The sequence below is a fragment of the Monodelphis domestica genome, chromosome 3 (assembly GCF_027887165.1).
Source record: "Monodelphis domestica isolate mMonDom1 chromosome 3, mMonDom1.pri, whole genome shotgun sequence".
NCBI lineage: Eukaryota > Metazoa > Chordata > Mammalia > Didelphimorphia > Didelphidae > Monodelphis > Monodelphis domestica.
Genome location: NC_077229.1, coordinates 319,070,592 through 319,090,880, shown reverse-complemented (window position 1 = coordinate 319,090,880; position 20,289 = coordinate 319,070,592). Strand labels below are relative to the sequence as shown.

The 20,289-nt window shown below is 33.2% G+C and overlaps 1 protein-coding gene across 3 annotated transcripts in view; it reads right to left on the bottom strand.

The window, feature by feature from the left end:
- C3H8orf34 (chromosome 3 C8orf34 homolog) overlaps positions 1-20,289 on the bottom strand; it is a 463,675-nt gene that overhangs the window by 325,841 nt on the left and 117,545 nt on the right. For all 3 annotated transcript variants that reach the window (XM_007487223.3, XM_056824041.1, XM_056824042.1), the window contains one exon: positions 11,138-11,166. In XM_007487223.3, coding sequence (XP_007487285.2) covers positions 11,138-11,166 — 29 coding nt within the window. The remainder of the gene's footprint in view (positions 1-11,137; positions 11,167-20,289) is intronic.

Here is a 20,289-nt window from a genome sequence, read left to right as displayed (position 1 = left end):
TTGTGGTTGTAAACTGTAGTGGTTAAAAGAGTTGGGGTCATAAACTGTAAGAGTTAAAATGGTGGAAGATACAAATTATGCTAGATATAAGAGTGGGTGAGTAAATTTGTGACCGCAGAAAATTATGTTTCCACTACAGTGTCTTGTTTTTAAATCAATATATAAAGTCGTCACCAGGGAAATATTCCCAATTATTCAATATACCCAAGTCAATTGGGTTTTATAGAGATTTTAATTAATAATACTATGAGGAATTAAAGAAAAGAGAGAAAGAGAGAAAAAGGAAATGAGTATGAAGGGCCTTAAGCCAACATGGCCTAGACCTGAGACTTAAGAGAGAGAAATCAGTCAGTCAGTTTTTTATCACTCACCACAAGGTCTGTCTAAGCAAGGATTCTAGTGACACCAGGCCAGCTCCATCTCAGCTGACTTCACCAGAGAGAGTTCCAGACAGAGTCCTCTTCAAAGAGAGATCCAGCCAGAGACTGTTTCAAAGGGCCTCTCTCCAGAGACTCCAGAGGGACAGAGTCCCCTCAGAGGAGCTCCAGTGAGACCTCCTTAGAGATTGTCCTCTAAGAGCTTCCCTTCTCCAGAGCCTCTCTCAAGAGATTCTTCCCAAGAGATCCTCATAAGAGCTTTCTCCAAAACGATTCTCCTCAAGCGATCCTAATCCGCCTCATAAGAGATTTCTCCAAAAGGATTTATCTCCAAGGATCCAAGGACTTTCATTGTTTAGCAAGGAGTTTTCTCCCCTAAAGCAGTCTTAAGTATGGGTGGAGTAGAGGTCCTCTCATTTCTGATCCTGGTGAGTTCTCACATCAAAATGGGGAATGTTTCCAGTAGGGAATTTGTTCCAATGGAGGATTCCTCAATGTGGAAATTTTTAACATTCACAAGTCTGAGAAATTTCAAGATTTACAGCAGGCATATTATCCTTCGTACAGTTTTATTATTATCTAAAGAATGTAATCAAGAAAATACTTGGGCAGAAGGAAGATAGTGAGATACAGATCCTGACACCAAAAGAAAAGATAACCCAATTTGAGGAAAAAATAGAGATAACAAAAAATAACAAGGGAAAACAAACACTAAACTTTGTAACACAAACTGTAGAAGAGATAAAGGCTGAAGTGCAAATAGCTAAAGAGAAGGTATAGAATCCAGTACCTATCTTACTCAATTATGATCAAGCCTCAATATAACCAGATTCTGGCATTGTTCATGTAAAGACCCATAAACCTTTCTCTGCCTTAGATCTAGAAAATATGAAAAAAAGGACAACTGCTTTTTTCCGAGCCTTTCCAGGCTATAAAAGAATTCAAACACGTGATCAGACTTTTTGATCCCACATACTCTCAGACATTGAAATTCTTCTTTTGGAGATGTTTACTCCAGCAGAAAAAGTAAAATTCATTCAGGAGACTAGAAATAACCCTAATTTAACTTCATGGCCAGAGCATTTTGAGGACCTGGAACTTTCTAACCATTCAAATTTAGTTTAAGAAAGGGTAACTAGAGAGGACTTGGTGGAGAATATGAAAATCTTTGCCAAGCATCCTGATTCATGGGGGAAATTTGAAAATACAAAGCAAGAAACAATAGAGCATCCCTCAAAATTCTTTGGCTGCTTACTAGAAGCTGGAGAAACTTTATTGGAGTTTCAGGACTGGTCTGAAAAGCCTCTAGCACATCAGGAGGCAATTAGGACATATTTCAAATTACAGTGTCAAGATTGGGAAAACCTTAACATTGAGGACCTTCACAAAATTGCATCTTATGTTCACAAAAGATCCCAAGAAATTATTGACTCCAAACATACCCTAAAAGAAAAACACCAAATCATCAAAGGTTTAAAGTATCAATTAAAAGATGCAAAGGAAAACAGAAAAAAATATAGAAAACGGGGAAGTGAAATCATTTACTCTCCAAGCCTTAAGATCTAGATATCAAAATCAACAGCCTAGGCAACCAAGAAACTTATACTACAACAACAACACTAACAAAAGATGTTTCTTATGTGGAAAATTCAGACATATTGTCATATTTTGCTACTACAAGGCTCAATTAAACTTTAATACAAACAACAACAGAAACAGGAATTAAAATAACTACAACACAAGAAGCATTAGCAATTTAAACAAGTCAAGCAGATGCTATGATCACAATTGTAAAATATGTAGACAAAGTCCAGATGTAAAGAGCATGCAAGAAGTTATAGCCAAGGGAGCAAAGCCGCATTATTCGAGCGTGGTTGCAGGACATAATGCAGAATTATGAAGCCAGGATCCAGCCTTAGCACATAAAACCAAATTTAAGGGGTGCAAGGCTGAGTCTAAACATGGGAAACAACATATAAAAATTTGGGGCTTGGAAATAGACTATGAGGATGGTAAAGCACAAACTACAACTGAGGAGCAAATAGAGGAAGAACAACAGATTTTAAGGGATGTAACAGAAATCAAAGATAAAATATATGAGATAGAAGATAACGATTCAAAAACACTAGAAAAATACAAGAATGTTCTTACAATAGACTTAACATCAAATATAGCAACAGTTTTGATTAACAATTATAGGGAAATTGCAAAATATAGAGTACCAGAAACTACATTAGTTCAAGAAACAAACTTGAATGAGTGTTAAGAGCAGTTTCTCATACAAACAGTAACCGACAGAAAAAAAGATGAATGATTTTAAATGATTTTAAAGACTGATTGTCTTTAAAAGTGAACATTGGAAAGGAAAGACAGAGTTAAACAGAGAAAGAAGTAGACCTCTTAGAGAAGTGGTACATGAGAATATTAAAGGGGAATACAATACCTTTGACATATCAATATAATCAAACCTCAATCCAGAAATCAAAGAGTTTTAGCCCAAGCCATCTCCAGAGAACAATTCTATTCAAACAATACCACAACTCCAAGCTTGTGATCTTTCAGGAAAATCTCCAACTGAAAATAACTCCACTTCCTTAATTGTCAGTCAAACTGAGAAATTAATCCAAAAGCATGTTCAAACAAGAGAAAGCAGGGAAAAGAAGGGAAACAAAAAACAAATGGGAGGAATAGGCACAAAGTCAAAAAATATCAAAACTTTGCTGCCTATACATTCAAACCAGAACAAAATGTTACCTTCACAATCCCTGACTCTATAATCTGCAAACTACATCATCTATAACAGAAGCACCTAAGGGGAAGGGAAGCTTAAATCAATCAGGCATTCCCATCACAGATGTATGCATTCCTCAAATTCAAGCTTTCCCTGGATCTAACCTTATGTAGCCTCTGCAAAGCATGTTCAGGAAAGCAGAAGAACCTTTACCTTTACCATGGTCACAAATAAATCCCATACAAGATCTTAACATAGTTAATAACAATACATATACACAGAATTCTGAATCAAACAACCTTTTGCAATTCAATGAAGGGAACAGTCATAATAACAGCATAGAAACACCAACCAGCACAAACGGAAAAATAAATCAATTGTAAACTCAAAAGACATTGCAAGCTGATACTCTAGAGCTAGAACAAACACAAACCAATTCAATCCAAGAACAGGACATAAGAAAAATTGAGTTACAAACACCTATGGTTCAAGTCACTCAAGTCTTGGAGATATAGTATGTATAAAGAACTTCAAAAGAAAATCAGTAACAGATCCAAAATGGTTGGGTCCACATGAAGTTCTGTTTGTTTTTCCGTCAGCTGTAAGAGTTGCAAACAAAGATTCATGGTTCCACTGTTCCCACATAAAATTGCAAAACCCAAACAGACACAGAACAATCAAAACACTCACGAAATACTCAAAACTAAGAATCAAATCAAAACCCAGAGAATTAATGAAGAAAACACAAGAGAATTCTGAAAATTCCAATAACTAAAATCAATAAACATCACATCACACTCATATATTAAGTATTAAGCAAGAGGAAATATCCCATCAGTCAACATGTAGATGACAGACAAAAATCCGACTACCACAAATGAAGAAAAAGAACAAAAAGATAGAAGCAAAGAAGAAATGAATCAACTTACAACAAAAAATGGACAATTGGAACTTTAAAACTTGCAAAAAGGACAGTCCAAGGAGAAAGAGAAAAGGGAAACCATATACATAAGACTAGTGTGGCATAAACACAACAAACACAAATTAACCTCACACTATAAAAATGCAAAGAACAATACATAGCTTCAAGAAAGAAGAGAACCTACAGGTAACTAGTTAGACAAAGGACACCTTGCAACAAAAAAGGTAAGTATGTGCATGCAACAGGACATATTAGACATTTCACAACATAAAAAATTATTTCTAGACATGGACCTCGTGTAAATAAATGAGTGTCTGAAGACAGCATATGTGCAAAATGTATATATGTATATATTGTATAAATGTATATACTTCCTAAACCTATAGAGTTTTTTAACCTGACAAGGACATGTTTCATTTCCTTGTAGGGCTAAAATCTCTATGCAAAACTGAAAAACCTCATAAAAATGTATCATATGTAAATATGTACATAAAAGTAGATAAAACTTACTAACAAAAATTCTAACCTATAGAATAGTGTAGCAACTAACCACATTAAAATAATAGCATAGGGAAAGAAGCAGATAGGGACTAGAAAAAAAGATATATATTTTTAGATAGACAGATTAGGTACAGCATAAAGATAAGACTAGTATATTGTTATATTTTGTATAGAGATATTAACAAAAATAAGATAGATAAGCAAATAATATAATAGCATAACAACATCATTTTGCAAACCTAAGTAGGTTAACATTTAAAATAAAAAAGTATATAGTTTAGCATAAGATAAGGAATGATTAATGAGAAAAATTGTTTTATTGTTACATTGAATTTACTCGTTTGGATTTGAGAAAAACCTGTTTGCCATTACAAAAATTGTTCATCTATTGCAACATTGTAATGCAATTTGTATTATCCTTTCCTACCCAAAACTTTCCTATATACCTTCCTTAGCATAGCTAGATAGAATCCTGGATAGAATAAGATAGTAAGATAGGAATTTGTTATTTTGGTGGGATAGAACATAGGATAAGAATAGGAAAAGATAGTGTAAAAGCAGCGTTAACTTTTAACAAAAGACTCATGGAAATCAAAACCATGATATTGTAACCCTTGGGGTAAATGGAAGTTGAGAGCTCTGCAGTGCATGAAACAGGAATGGCAGTTTGGAACTGAACAAAGGCTTCTGGGAAATTCTCCTGAGGAGGGGGTCTTGGGTACAGAGACACAGAGGGGAGTGGAAGGAGGAGCTGTTTCTTCGGGCCTTTAAAGTCACTTTTAGGAATTTCTGACACTGACAGAAATCTTAACATCGCAGGTTCCTGTTTAAAACATTGCTGGTTCCTGTCAAGAAACCTAATTTCTTCAAAGACTTTCATTCCATGAACTATTGAGATACTGGACTCAAATCAGTGAGCAGTGTTCTCTCCCCCTTTTCTACCTGTCCCCTGCCTACAAGAAAACTTTGCACTTCAGTAATTCATTTTATTTAGAAAGAGATTTAGGGGGATCCACAACCTCTCTAACCTAGACCTCTTTACTCCAATCAACAATTAAATCAAACAAGCAGTCAGCAAATTCAATCTCATTTATTTACATCTAGAGAGTAGGCTCATTGGCAGACTATCTTGTTGCCAGTTTTCAAGAAGACACATGGGGGAGGCTTGTGAGAACCCCAAAGCAGAACGTGTTTGGATCAAGGTCCCTCATACCTCTCCTTGTAGAGAAGACTTCCCTGCCACCCTTGATGGCTTGGCCATCAAGGGGCAAGCCCTCACCAAGTGGAGTTCTCCATTTTGTCTCCCTCAATAATTCAGGGATTCTGGGAGTAAATTTTTAAAATTTTAAGGGTAAATTTTTGGGTTGAGATTGAATATATTATTTATTGAGAGCCCCCCCCCCCAAAATTGCAATTGTCAAATGCTATCTAAAAGTAATTAGCATTTTTAAAAAACAGATCATTACACAGCTATTAGATTAGGATTCCTAATCCTCTTTCACAGAGTATAATACACAGCACAATTTGCATGACTTTTTTTTTATTATTAGGACTCTTTTCATGTAAATTAACTTGTTACCTTAGACATATAGTGCATAAACATATTGACTGATTTCTCTCTTTTTTTCAAAGTCTCTTTTTGTGGGCTGGTTAGGGACTTGGTCCTGGGTAAGAGTATCTGAATAATTCAATAAAGGACATGGGTAACATCATAAGCTACCCAAGGACTAATATAAGAAATTCAGCAGAAACATCATCTAATAAAGGATGACAACCAGAGGAAAAATGCACATTAGTTTGGCTGAGGTACATGAGAAAAGAAAAGAAAAGAATCAGAAGCTGAGGCTATTTGGGGCCTGAGAAAGGGAGAAAGAAAGTATGGCTGTGTCTGATCAGGGAAAACTCTCTCCCAGGATGCTGCTCTTTAAGGAAAAATATGAAGGGAAGCAACCAACTGCAATTTCTAGAAGTTATTTTAGAATAACTTCAGGGCTGTTATGTGTGTGATTGATGGTCTGGGAGATGAACCTAGGAGTTTTGGGCAGAGGAGCATGAAAAGACTCAGAAACCAGAGGAAGAGAGTGTGCTGGGTATGCATTCAAGTATGATGAAAGAGTGTTCTGGGAATTAATTTGTATGTGATTAAAGAGTGTGTTAATAAATGTAGGCTGAGTTTAGCAAAGAGGCTCAATGGAATCTGAGAATTTCAACAGTACATTTGGGACTTGGTATGAAAACAGTAGAAGTGGCTTGGGAGTGAATCTGAAACAGTGATTTACTAAGGAGAGGTTGGTTAATCAGTTTGCTTAACACTGGGCTTGGAACATAGTAAGCACTGAAAAACTTCTTGACTGACTACTTGCTACTGACACTATCTACTCTGTACAATGTATTCCCAGGGATATTGTGAGGCTCAAATGGGATAATGCCTAGAAAACAGTTTGTAAACCTTAAAGATACTTAAAAATACTGGTTATTGTTAATTATTATTATTGTTAGCATTTAGTCACCCAGCCTCCATTATAGTGAAGACTGCATTAATGCCCTGATCTTTCTTAACTGAACTGCTGAGCTCAAGCAGTGTTTATAAATCGACACAGGAATTTTTTGGTGAATGTTCAACAACAGGATCTCTGGAGGAAAATATACATTCATAGTTTTAAGTTTTACCTGCACTTTTTATTTTGATTTTTCCAGATAATATGTTTAAACAATTTTAATATTCATTTTCTGACATTTTGCAATACATATTCTCTCCTCTCTCACCCCTCCACACTCCAATAGAAGGCAGGTAATATAATATAGGTTGTACATATTTTATCATATAAAACACATTTCCCTGGTCATCATGTTGCAAAGCAAGACACATATTACTTTCACTAGAGAAAAATTCATGGAGGAAATAAAGTAAAGAATGATATGTTTTTAATCTGCATTTGGACTCTGCTCCTTCTATGGTAGTGGATATCCTCTTTTGTCATGAGTCCCTTGGAATTTTCTTGAAGCCTTGACTTATTGATACATTAACAGTTGTCATTAGCAGTTGATTATCATACTTTTCCATTGTTTCAACATTCTCCTGGTTCTGTTTACTTCATTTTACATCACTTCACATGTCTTTCCAGATTTGTTTTTATGAGTGTGTGATCATCTTGTTCATCATTTCTTATGGCACAATACTATTTCATTAAAATCATATATCACAACGTATTCAGCCATTCCCCAATTGATGGACATTCCTTGACCTTCCAGTTCTTTTCCACCACAAAATGACCTGCTATAAATATTTTAGAACATATACTTTCTTTTCTTTTTTCCTTGATTATCTTAAGTAATAAATCTTAAAGTAGTATTGCTGGGTCAAAAGACATACATAGTTTTCTCTTTTTGAGTATAAATCTGCTCTCTTAAATGGTTGGATCAGTTCACAGTTCCACCAATAATGAGTTAGTGTCCCTATTTTTCCATATATCCTCCAACATTTGTCATTTTGCCCTTTTACCATTTTAGTTAATTTTATAGGTCTGAGATAATATTTCAGAGTTGTTTTGATTTGTATATCTCTAATCAAAAATTATTTAGAGCATTTTATATACCTAAATATAGCTTTGATTTCTTCAGACAAAAACTGACTATTCATATCTTTGGACCATTTATCAGTTTGGGAATGGCTCATTTTATTATATGTTTGACAAAATTCTCCACATATATTAGATATTTAGATTCTCTCTGAGAAACTGTCTATAAATTTCCCCAAAAATTATTTTTGCCTTTTAAATCTTATTTATTTATAAATTCTTTACTAACCATGAATATGATAGGTAACATGTTCCTTTTTCTTCCATTTGTTTATAATATCTCCCTTTATGCCTATAAGTTTTGATCTTATCTTAGTAAGTGGTTTAAAAAATCTGAATACTAGTCTATGGTTTCTGCCAAACTGCATTCAAGTTTGCCCAATGTTTCCCAACAGTTAATTCTTATTCTCAAAACTTGGATCTTTACCTTTATGAACACAACATTTGTACAATATTTTACAACAATTTGCTGTATGTCTGCTCTGTTCTACTGATATATTTTTCAATTCCGTAGTACCAGATAGTTTTGATAATCATTGGTTCATAATACATATATAAATATGGCACCTTCTTGAACATTTTTTTCATTTTTCCTTTGATATTCCTGACTGTAGCAGTCCACCCCTAGCTATGGGCAAGGGAAACAGTTAGTATGTACAGATTGTCTTAGAAGAGAGCATGCTCAGTCTTGAGCATGCTCAGTCTTGCCCTTGGCTAGGAAAGCCTCTGACCCTTGACCCCAGCTTCCCCCAGGTTAGGCGGGAAAACAGGTTTCTTTGTGCTCACCTGGCTAAGAGAAACCACACCTATACCTTGTCGTTAACCAATGATAATCATCCCTATGTATTGTGTATATTTGCAAATCAAAGAGATTAAATACAGCCACAGCAAGCTCCACCTTCTCTCTTCCTCTTGGATCTCAGCTCCCACTGATGTCTGTCCTTGCTGGAGCTTGGCCTCTGGCCAAGCTCCATCTTTAATTCCGTTCCTTCTCTATCTCTCTCACCTGGGACCTGGCCTTCGGCCAAGCACTTTCTTTTCTCTATCATCTCTCCGACCTGTGTGCTATTAAATTTGGATCACTGGACGGGTACAAGCCTTCTGAGTAGTCCACTGATCGGAATTTTGCTGTGGCTCATTGATAATTAATAAGACCTGCATTTCTGACTCATTCCTGCCACCTCATATCTCTAATTTGGCTCCGCCACCCCCCTCGCGGTATCCAAAACTTCTATCCTTCCTCCAACTTCCTACCTTAAAGCTTCTCCCGCCTCGGGAAGCTTTACTGACCTTTTGTTTTTCCAGATGGATTTAAATTTAAATTGCATTATTAACACTTTCTTAGTTTTGATAACCAAAACTACCAGTAAACCAACCTGATTTATAGCATTTGCCAATTTCTGAAGTGTAAATGCTCCCACTCAACATTTAACAATTGTCAAGCAAGCCTATTGAAGATATTTCAGTACATTCCAGCCTATACCAGTATAGAGCAAACTATCATGAAAGCCTATGAGAACAGTCTGTCTAGTGTATATTTGAATGAGAGCTTTCTGAGCTTCTCCTGGTTTGTTTCAGAAAGGCAAAGTTTAATGATGACTGGGTGCTTTAGGCCAATGAAATTCATGAAAGAGCATGTGAACAGACCAGTGGAAATTCAACAGCAATAATGACTAATATTCATATTGCTTTTTTAGGTCTGCAAAATGCTTTACAAAAATTAAATTATTTTATCCTTACAACATTGTATGTATTATTATTATTCTCTATTACAGAAGAGGAAACAGAGCCAGCTTTCTTTAAGTCAAGTGACTTAAGTAGAGCAACATAGTAAGTAAATATCTAAAATAGAATTTTAATTCAGGTCTCCATTTTGATCCCTAGTCTAAGGTTCTTTCCACATCATCTTCTACCTGCCTAGCTATATTCTTCAGGTGGCACTCTCCTCTCCAAAAAGATTAGACTTTCTTTCACCTTTCTGAGTTAAAATCTAGCAGTCTCAGATACTTACTAGCTGTGTGGCTCTAGGCAAGTCATTTAACTGTATTTACCTCAGTTTCCTCATCTCTATAGTGAAGAAGAAAATGGCAAACCACTCCAATATCTTTGCTAAGAAAACACCAAATGGATTCAAGAAGAGTTGGGCATAACTGAAAATGATGAAAAAAAAAACAACAAAGTGCCATACAATCAATATGTACAATAAGTATTATAAAAACTGAGAGAAGGAAATACTCAATGCCAATTGATTATGCCAATAAAGGCTTTGACTTTTCAGTCTCTTAATTTTAACTCCTGCAGTACTATCTTTATGCTTTTTTCTATTTCCTATAATCCATTTTCTGCAATTGCCTCACCCTTCAATTCCTGCTTCAAATGCTACTTCCTACACAGTTATCCTAGCAAGAAATGATTGTTACTCTCTGAATTCATAAAATACTTATTGCATATGTTAGGCATATGACATTAAGATTAGAGTATTATCATGCTGTGATTATTTCAAGATATGTCTTATGTTCTCTGAAATACTATATGCTATTCAATGTTGACAATATTCTGAATTTAAGATTTTTTTATCAGTAACTTATCTGATCTTTTAGTAAGTTTTCAATGAATAGGCTCCTGTCACTGGTCTTGGTGATAAATGGTCTTTGTTGCTTAGATATTAGGTAAAATTTTAATTCATGCTTCAGCTATATTATTATGCCAAATTAATTTTACTTTATCAAAGATAATGAAATATTAGGTGAAAAATATTTCTGCAATTAGAAATCAAAAAGGCTGAAGTTCAAAGAAATAATTAAATATATGTGTATGTGTGTGTGTGGTAAATTTTGACTTTTAAAATGTATGGAGCCTAAATAATGAAAACATACACCATCCAATTCAATAAAATGTTCTAACATCTTTACCTCTAAAAATTAAGTGTTTTTTTATGAAAATAGCTTTCACAGTTGTGACAGCTAACAGAAACATCAAATCTACTCATATATTTCAGTAAGAGGATAGTGAGGATAGTTTGGCTTACCTTATCAAGTTCATCTGAAATAGCAATGCCTGGAATAAAAAAATTAATATTAAAATTAGCAAATATTTCCAAACATCTTAACATATTATTATATTTTCAAAATTAATACATAAAATTATTGCAACACATTTATCTTATTATTGAAACTCCAAATAAGGTACCACAGCCTTTCACTAAAAATTAAATTTTTGAGCGTCTATGAATATTTTTGAATGTTAAATTGGTCTATGAGAATGAAGTAATTTTTTAAAAGTTGGTCCTTTATAGAGTTCTTCTTGGAAGTAAACAGAAAGACCAACACCTTTGTGACATGTATAAATGGACATAACTTTCTTAATTGTGAGCCAAGCCAATTATTTTAATTGGAAATCTGTTATTTAAGTAACTATGTATTTAATCATTCTGAACAGTTTCATAAGTATTGAAGTATAAAATTGTGGCTGATTGGGCTTTTGATGAGAAAAATCTAGACTTAAATCAAGTCTAAAATAATTTTTATTTGGAAACTTACAGAGAAAATTACCTACCAAGTTCTATTCATAGCCATATCAAGGTCTAATATCTTTATAGTTTATAAATTTAGCTTATAGTTTATATAAACTTTATAGTTTAGAAATTCAACCTTTATTATTGATTGTATATCCCTCAAGATACAACCTGTCTATTCATATTTTCGTATCCTTACTGTAAAAAATGAAAAATCATAAAAATTATAAATATTTTTATAATTTATACCTTTATATATATCCATATTAATATAAAATATTATAATTTGTAATTATAATATTTTATATTATTTAAATTATATTTAATTATATAATATATAATTATATGTTATATATATTATATATAATAACACAAAACATAATTAATTATTTAAATTATATTTAAATTATTTAAAAGGTTTTTTTTCTTTTTCTTGAAACTAGTCATTGATCTCTACTAGTCTCTTTTCTATGTCAAATAATTTTAACTCTCTTATTTTTTCCTTAAGTGTCTTTCTTACAATCTTTTAAATAGTTTTGCTTCTTATCCTTTGTTTCTTTTAATTTTTTTATTACAGATTTTAAATGAAGGTTCAAAAAGTCAATACTTTCATCTTTAAAAATAAACTAAAAAAAGAATGATTCCCCCCCTTTTATTTTTTTTAAACATTTGACTATATAGGAAGTTAGGTGGCACAATGGATAGAAGATAGGTTCTAGAATCAGGAAGATGAATTCAAATCTAATTTCAGTCACTTACTAGTTACATGATCTTGGGCAAGTCTCTTAACCTCTGTTTATTACAGTTTCTTCCTCTCTTTTTCCCCAATGTAAAATGGGGATAATAAAAGCACATACAACCTCAGCTTGGTCTTAGGATCAAATGGGATAGTTGTCAAGTGCTTAGCATAGTACCTTGTATGTAGTAAGTGCTATATAAATGCTCATCATGGTATTCCATTACAAGAAGACACTTAGATCTTAAGTTTTCAGGTTCTTTTCAATATCATACTGGTTGTACTCCAAATCAAACTAATGGAGGTGTCAAAAGCATACCATAGAATGGCAGGTACGATTCACTGTTACCCTTAAGAGTGAAAATTTGCCATTTATATACTGCTTTTAAGTTTGCACAACATTTTTATATACATTATTTCATTTGAGGCTCATAATAACCTCATCAGGCAGATTCAATAGTTATGATGAGCTTCATTTCCAGATAAGGAAACAGGATCAGAATTGAAATGCCTCGATCATCTTTATATAGCCAGGGTGTCACATGAATTTTAAACTAGATCTTCATAAATTTGGGTCCATAATTCCTTCTGCTAGGTCATGCTGCCTTAATCCTTGCTGCAGAATATGAGGATGGTATGGTTTCTTTGAAGATGAAAGTTTCGTTTTTTTTTGTTTCTTTTTGTTTTTTGTTTTTTTGTTTTTTTTTTTTCATTTCAGGGAGTCTTCCAAGCTGGTGAGAATTAATCCCTCCTCTCTCTCTCTCTCTCTCCCTGCTTCTAATTTCCCAATCTAGTCAAAGCACACTTAATACAGCCATGCATCTGAAGACTGGGCGTATCATATGCTAATCTATTATTACCAAACATTTAAAGATTCTCCTTAAGAACAAATGTTATATATAGTAATCAATGTAAGTAAGCCATTAGTTATTATAGAGACATCTCATAGTAGCGTAGTGTTCCTGAAGACTATGACAGAATGTGGTGGCTTCTTACCAAGTTGGAAAGGTATGAACATGATCTTAGAAATGCTTTATATGTCTGTCATCTAAGAAATAGTATATTTCATGGAGAAAAAAAAGACCTTTAGGTGATGAAATTTTGACCACAGTAGATTATAAAGGTAATTTATGTTAAAGAGGGAATGGTATCTTCACTGGTGAATCTCTGGCACACTAATAAAAAGAAATTGACTTCAATATAATTTCATAAATATTTTAATAAAAAGTTATTTTCCTTTCCTTTTATTTTGCATGTTAATTGGTGATATCATGTTTTGTAGTTTACACTAGCTTATTTTTTTCATAATCAACAAACACTTGCTAAATGAAACTTTTTTAAGCTAAGTATGATTCTACATATTTTTAGTGCAAAGACAAAAATGAAAGAGTAACTGATCTGAAGGGTTTACATTCTCTTTGGGCTATAAACTGTACTTAAGTAAATAAAAGATAATTTATGGACAAGAAAAATAAAACTGGAAGGGAATGGTAAAGTTTTCTAGTAGTGATCACACCTGAGTGGAGCCTTCAAAGAAAATAATGATTTTAAGAGGAAGAAATCTAGTGATAGTACACTTCAGGCATCAGAGATGCCCTGTGTATAGGTATCAAACCAGGAATCAAACATCAAGGTCATGTAACAGCTTCTCTGGAGTATATCAAAAAGTCAGTTTGGAAGTAATTGATGAAGATACTTAAATATCAGTTTTATAAATTATGATTATGAGTATTATGATGTTATATGATGCTATATTATATTATACAATTAATAGGAGCAGAGATCTCAAGATGGAAGAAATATTAAAAGTAATTTCTGTTCCAACCACTTATGTGCAAGTCATAAAACTAAGACAAAGATAAATGACTTGCCCAAGTTTATCTGCATAATGTTATATAATTAGTATTCAAATTTAAGTCCATATTCAAAAGTCTTTCAATTGTCTTATGAAAATTTTGAAGAATATATTAAACTGTTAAAGTAACAAGAAGCAAGTGATCTTTCAAATTGGTTTGGAAGATTCTGTTAAGAATTGCATCTGTGACCCCACTATTATATGGAGGGGATTATGGGTTATTGAATTCAATGGCAGTGGTGTGCATCTCTAGTAAGTCTTATTCCAATGATCAAATGCTTCAAGTCTAGGTGATAGACTGTGGTTCTTTAGCCTGAGTTAAATATTATGGAAAAGCCCATTCCAGTTCAGCAACAAATAATAAACTGTTATAATCAAAACAATTAATGAAGGTCATCAACTTGAGTATTTATGGGTAATGATCAATTTCAACAGAAAGAATTGAAATTTGAATATCTCAAAGTAATTTAATAAGATCATCACAAGAAAAGACTAACTTCATTAGTAAGAATGGCTAAGGTTTTATATGGAAAAATATAAGATAAATTAGAAAACATTTCTTTTTTTAAAATATATTTGTTTACTTTGAATATTTTTCCAGGTTACATGATTCATGTTCTTTCCCTCCCCTCTTCTCTCACCACTCCTGGAGCTGAAAAGCAATTGCACTGGGTTATATACATATCATCGCTCAAAACCTATTTCCATATTATTCATATTTGCAATAGAGTGATCTTTTAACACCAAAATCCCAATCATATCCCCATTAAACCACGTAATCAATCACAGGTTTTTCTTCTACTCCCACAGTTCTTTCTCTAGATGTGGATAGCATTCTTTCTCATAAATTCCTCTGGATTATACTGGAAAATTGCATTGCTACTAATAGAAAGATCTGTTACATTTGATTGTGTCACAGTGTTTTAGTTTCCATGTACAACATTCTCCTGGTTCTGCTCACTTCCCTATGCATCAATTCCTGGAAGTCTTGCCAGTTCACATAGAAATTCTCCAGTTCATCATTCCTTTCAGCACAATAGTATTCCATCACCATCTGATAGCACAATTTGGTTAGCCATTCCCCAAATGATGGACACCCCTCATTTTGCAATTTTTGCCTCCATAAAGAGAGTGGCTATAAATATTTTTATACATCTTTTTCCTTATTATCTCTTTGTATTACAAATGCAGCAGTGGTATGGCTGGATTAAAGGGTAGACATTCTTTTAAAGCCCTTTATGCACAGTTCCAAATTGCCCTCCAGAATGGTAGGACCAACTCACAACTCCACCAGAAGTGTATTAATTTTCCAATATTGCCACATCCCCTCCAACATTTATCACTTTCACTTGCTGCCATATTGGTCAATCTTCTAGGTGTGAGATGGTACTAAGTGTTGTTTTGAATTGCATTTCTCTAATCAGGAGGGATTTAGAACACTTTTTTATATGCTTATTGATCATTTTGATTTCATCACCTGAAAACTGCCTATTAATATCCCTGAATCATTTGTTAATTGGGGAATGGCTTGATTTTTTTGTAAATTTGACTTCGTTCCTTATATATTTAGGAAATTAGACTTTTTTCAGAGGATTTGTCATAATTTTTTCCCCAGTTTGTTGCTTAGAAAATATTTCTTTAAAAGTTAGATTTAGATATTCATTTGTTCAATTATTAGATTTAGATATTCATTTGTTCAATTATATCCATTATGTAATGTCATGGACCAAAGCATGACAGGCTCTTATATCTTCCAATATCTCCTATACTCTGTTTGAGCCCATGTTTGTTACTTCCATGACACCATCTATCTATCATATCCTCTGTCATTCCTTTTGCTTTCAATCTTTCCCAACATCAGAGTCCTTGCCACTGAGTTTCATATTCTCACTAAGTGGCCAAAGTATTTAAGCTTCAGCATCTGCATTTTTCTTTCCAAAGAATAATATGAATTAATCTCTTTAAGTATTGATTCATTTGATTTATATTAGTTATGTTATATATTATATTAGTTATTATATTACATTATGGTTAAATCTTCTTAAACAGTATAATTTACTAAAATCCCTCTAACCATAATTTTTTCCACTTAACAATATTAGTTTTAATCAAGCATAAATTTACATGTTTTCTAAATTCATTTTCTCTAGTCAGCTTCCCTAGGTTTGAATTCCTTCTCTCTTGTTTACTAGCTCTATCACCATGGGAAAGTCACAATCTCTGTTAGTGTCAGTTTCTTTATTTTTGAAATGGGGATACTAATACCTGCAGAATTTATTTCATAGGATTATTATAAGACTGCAATGAGACGATATATAATAAAGTAATTTGCGAATTTAAAGTATCATATAATGAGTTATATGCATTTTATTTTATTTTTTCCTTAATGCCATTTTGTAAAGAATATTCACTTCTTATTTCTTCTATTATTCATTCACACAACATTTACTGAATATCTAATATACACACTGTTTGATATATTGTGTCATAATTTTTAAAAAACATATAATACAAAGAATCATAGTTTTTAGTTGGAAGGCACACCAGAAGTCATTAAGTCCAGTTCTTTCATTTCACAAGTGAGAAAATCAAATCCCAGAGAGGAAAAGTGCTTTATTGAAATATAATATTTGTAAAATACTTATCACAATGCTTGGCACAAAACAGGCACCACTTAAAAGATTGTTCCTTTCCCTTTCTTTGTTCAATGTTTCTCAAGAAGCAAGTAAATGTAGTGACCATCCTGATGACAAAATTCCACATTGTTTCTACGATACCATTTTGCCTCAATTTAATTCAATAAGTATTTATCAAGGGCCCAAACCAAAAAGTGACTTCCACTTTTGAAGAGACAATTATTACGGATATGATTTTCTTAAATCTAGTCAAAATCTGACACTTCACTTTCCCTCATGTTTTAAAATTTTTTACCTTATGTCGTAGAATCAACATGAAGTGTTGCTTCCAAGGCAGAAGATTAGTAATGGCTGGGCGATTGGGTTAAATGATCTGCCCAGGGATACATAGCTAGGAAGTAACTGAGGTCATATTTAAACCCAGATCTTCAGGTCTGGGAACCTATCCACTGAGTCATCTACCTGAGCCTCCACCTCATCTTTCATAGTTTACTCTCTAAAACCAGGAATAATAAATATAATATCTTTTCTGCAGGAAAGTTTTTCAAATATTTCTTTTCTAATTCCTTCAATTGATCCTTTTGTGACATTTTCCAGATGATAGATCCATATCTGCAATGGATCATGCAGAGCCAGTGTCAAGATATTCAATGTCTTAATCATAATCAAACACTCCCTGGAAAAAGCCTTCCATGGAAATTAAAATCAGTTCCTAAAAAGTAAGAAGCAGATAAGTAGACTTTCAAAGAGATTAGAAAACAGCCCATGAAGACATTCCCTCAATTCTATGACTCCTCTAGAGACCTAGACCAGTGCTGTTGAAAATTTAAGAGATCTTAAGCTGAAACTGCACCTTCAAGCTGCCTGTGGGTCCCAGCATTACTACAGACAGGGAGGAAGTACCCATGTATATGTGTATGTGCATATCTTTGTTTATCTATATAGGCATATATAACATAAATGTTATAATATAATACATATAATTATAGATCCTTAATAAGTTTACACACACCTAGGTAAATTATATTTGAGCAAATCTCCCAAAGTTTTTTCCAGGCTTGGTTACCTTCCTCTAGAAAGTCTCCAACTTATAAATGTTCTTTGTATAATATGGCACCCAAATCAGAATATGATTGTCTAAATGTAATGCTACTTCACTAGGTATAAATATGCATCTCTTAAAATAGACTAAAACTAAACTGACTTTTTTGGCTGTCATATCAGTGTTAATTCATAGAAAGTTTGAAGCTCATTTAAAAGTCTCAGATCTTTCCAGGTTAATTTTTAGATTTACATTTGTATAATTTTAGATACTTGTACAACTTATAAGATATTTAGCATCAATTCCTTAACTTCCAGTAAAATATTAAAACCTGCTGTCTCGAATTATTCAAAGAAATATATCATAAAATAATTGGAATCACAAAATTTTAAAGCTAGATAGAACTTTAAAGATGATGTGTTCACACTCAGATTTTATGGATGAGAAAACTGAGGGTTAGAAAGTATCTTCTTCAAAGTCACATTAAATTTTTGTTGTGGAGCTAAGATAAGAACCCAGGTTAGTTTAGTGATGTCAGTCATATAAAGGGAAGGGAAATAAAAAAGTTTAAAGTTTACTTCTCTATATCTTTATATAAGAAATCAAACTCAGCTATTAATATGTCTATGTATCTCTCCATCTATATTTATGTATGTATGTATGTGCATACAATTTTCACTTTATTTGAAGTTCTGTATATTTTGATATATTGATTCTGTGTAAACAACAACAAAAAAGATCTTGTGCTATTTTCAATGGGGGAAAAACACTTCTATCCTCTGCCATTATAAAAGTAGGGAAATGGAGACAGATTTTGGAAAAGGCCTTTTGACTGTGAGACTCTAATAGGAGGAATAAGTAGGCTAAGTCTTGTGGCTTGCTAGAGGAGAAATGGAGAATTCAGAACATTTAGTAGGCCCAAAGTGGTATGTCTTAACTAATTTCATTCACCTAAGAAGTTCTCTTTGAACTGGAATGAAATTCTAAATTTTTGCTTACTTTAGAATAAAATAAATATAGATAATTACTTATATTTGCTGTTTAGAATCTCTAAGTACATTCCATTTTCTTTGCTTTCTTTTCAAAATTGCCTGCTTTCTTTTTTGCTGAGTTTTTTTGAGAGCATTGATTTATGTCCTAATTGAAATCTTTATTCCCATCCTAATTTCCCCTTTCTAATTTAGCCTTTTCTCTTTTGAATCACTATAGAATTTCTCATTTTTTTGATTCATTATTTTAGATAGACTCAGAGAATTTGTTATTTATGTGGTGTCTGTTCAGGAGCTAATTCCCTTTTAACCCCAGAGGTTGGGCCTCCAGAACATGACCAATTATTTATTCTAGTAGACCCTATGAGGTTGAGGGTTTGTTTTAATGATATATCTTATAAGCAAGCCTCTACCATTGTACTAATTTCATTGATAATTTATATTAATTAATTAAATATATCTGATTGGATTTTGATATGGATATTTACTAAGGTGATTTGATAGTTGGTAAAAAAAAAAAATCCTGCCCAGTGGATTTACGCGTCGGCTATGGGGGATGGGGGGGAGGAAAAGAAAATGATCTATGTCTTTAACGAATAATGCTTGGAAATGATCAAATAAAATATATTTTTAAAAAAATCCTTCCCCCAAAAGAAAGAACTGACATCCCCTTTCGAAGTCTTCATGAAGTTCCCCCTTAGTCATCCAGTAGTTTTTTTGTTTCCTTTGTTTTTGTTTGACTTTTTGTAAATGGCTAAAATTATCTTTCCTCAATATGTCTATGTTGTCCTTGGCCCCTGAGATAATCACTACTGTCAATCACTGCAGCTTCTGTAATGCTTCCAGGATGTCCATGAAAATTCCCAATTGTCTGGCTGAATAACTCTTAAAATTCATAAAGTTGAGATCTGGACAGGAGTATATATGGAAGTAGAGGTGGAAGGAAGGACTTTGTTACTTCCCTTCTCCCAAGAAATTCTTAATCAAGGAGCATTGCTAGAGCTACAATATCCTCTAAGGCAATTAGATGGTCAAAAATCTAGGGTCTGTGCTAGATTGTACATTTATACAAGTTCTTTAATTTGTTGATTATTTCAATAATTATTCTCACTAGCTAACAGCATTAAGGGCAGGCTATTTTATTGTTATTTTAGTTAAAGTAGGGGAGGGGCGTATTGACTGATTGTTTGACTCAAGCAACTTCCATTCATTCTTACATTTCCACACAGGATTTTCTCCTTAGGACCATTCCTTATTTCCAAGTTCTCTATTGACTTTCAAATTAAGGGTTGGGAGAAGTCTATCCGCCTACTTTGAGTAAGCTCCATAGTGGTTAACATCAACTGAGCTTAAAATACTCAAACCTTTCTATTAGCATTATATGTTTCTGGGATTCCCCTGCTTCTCC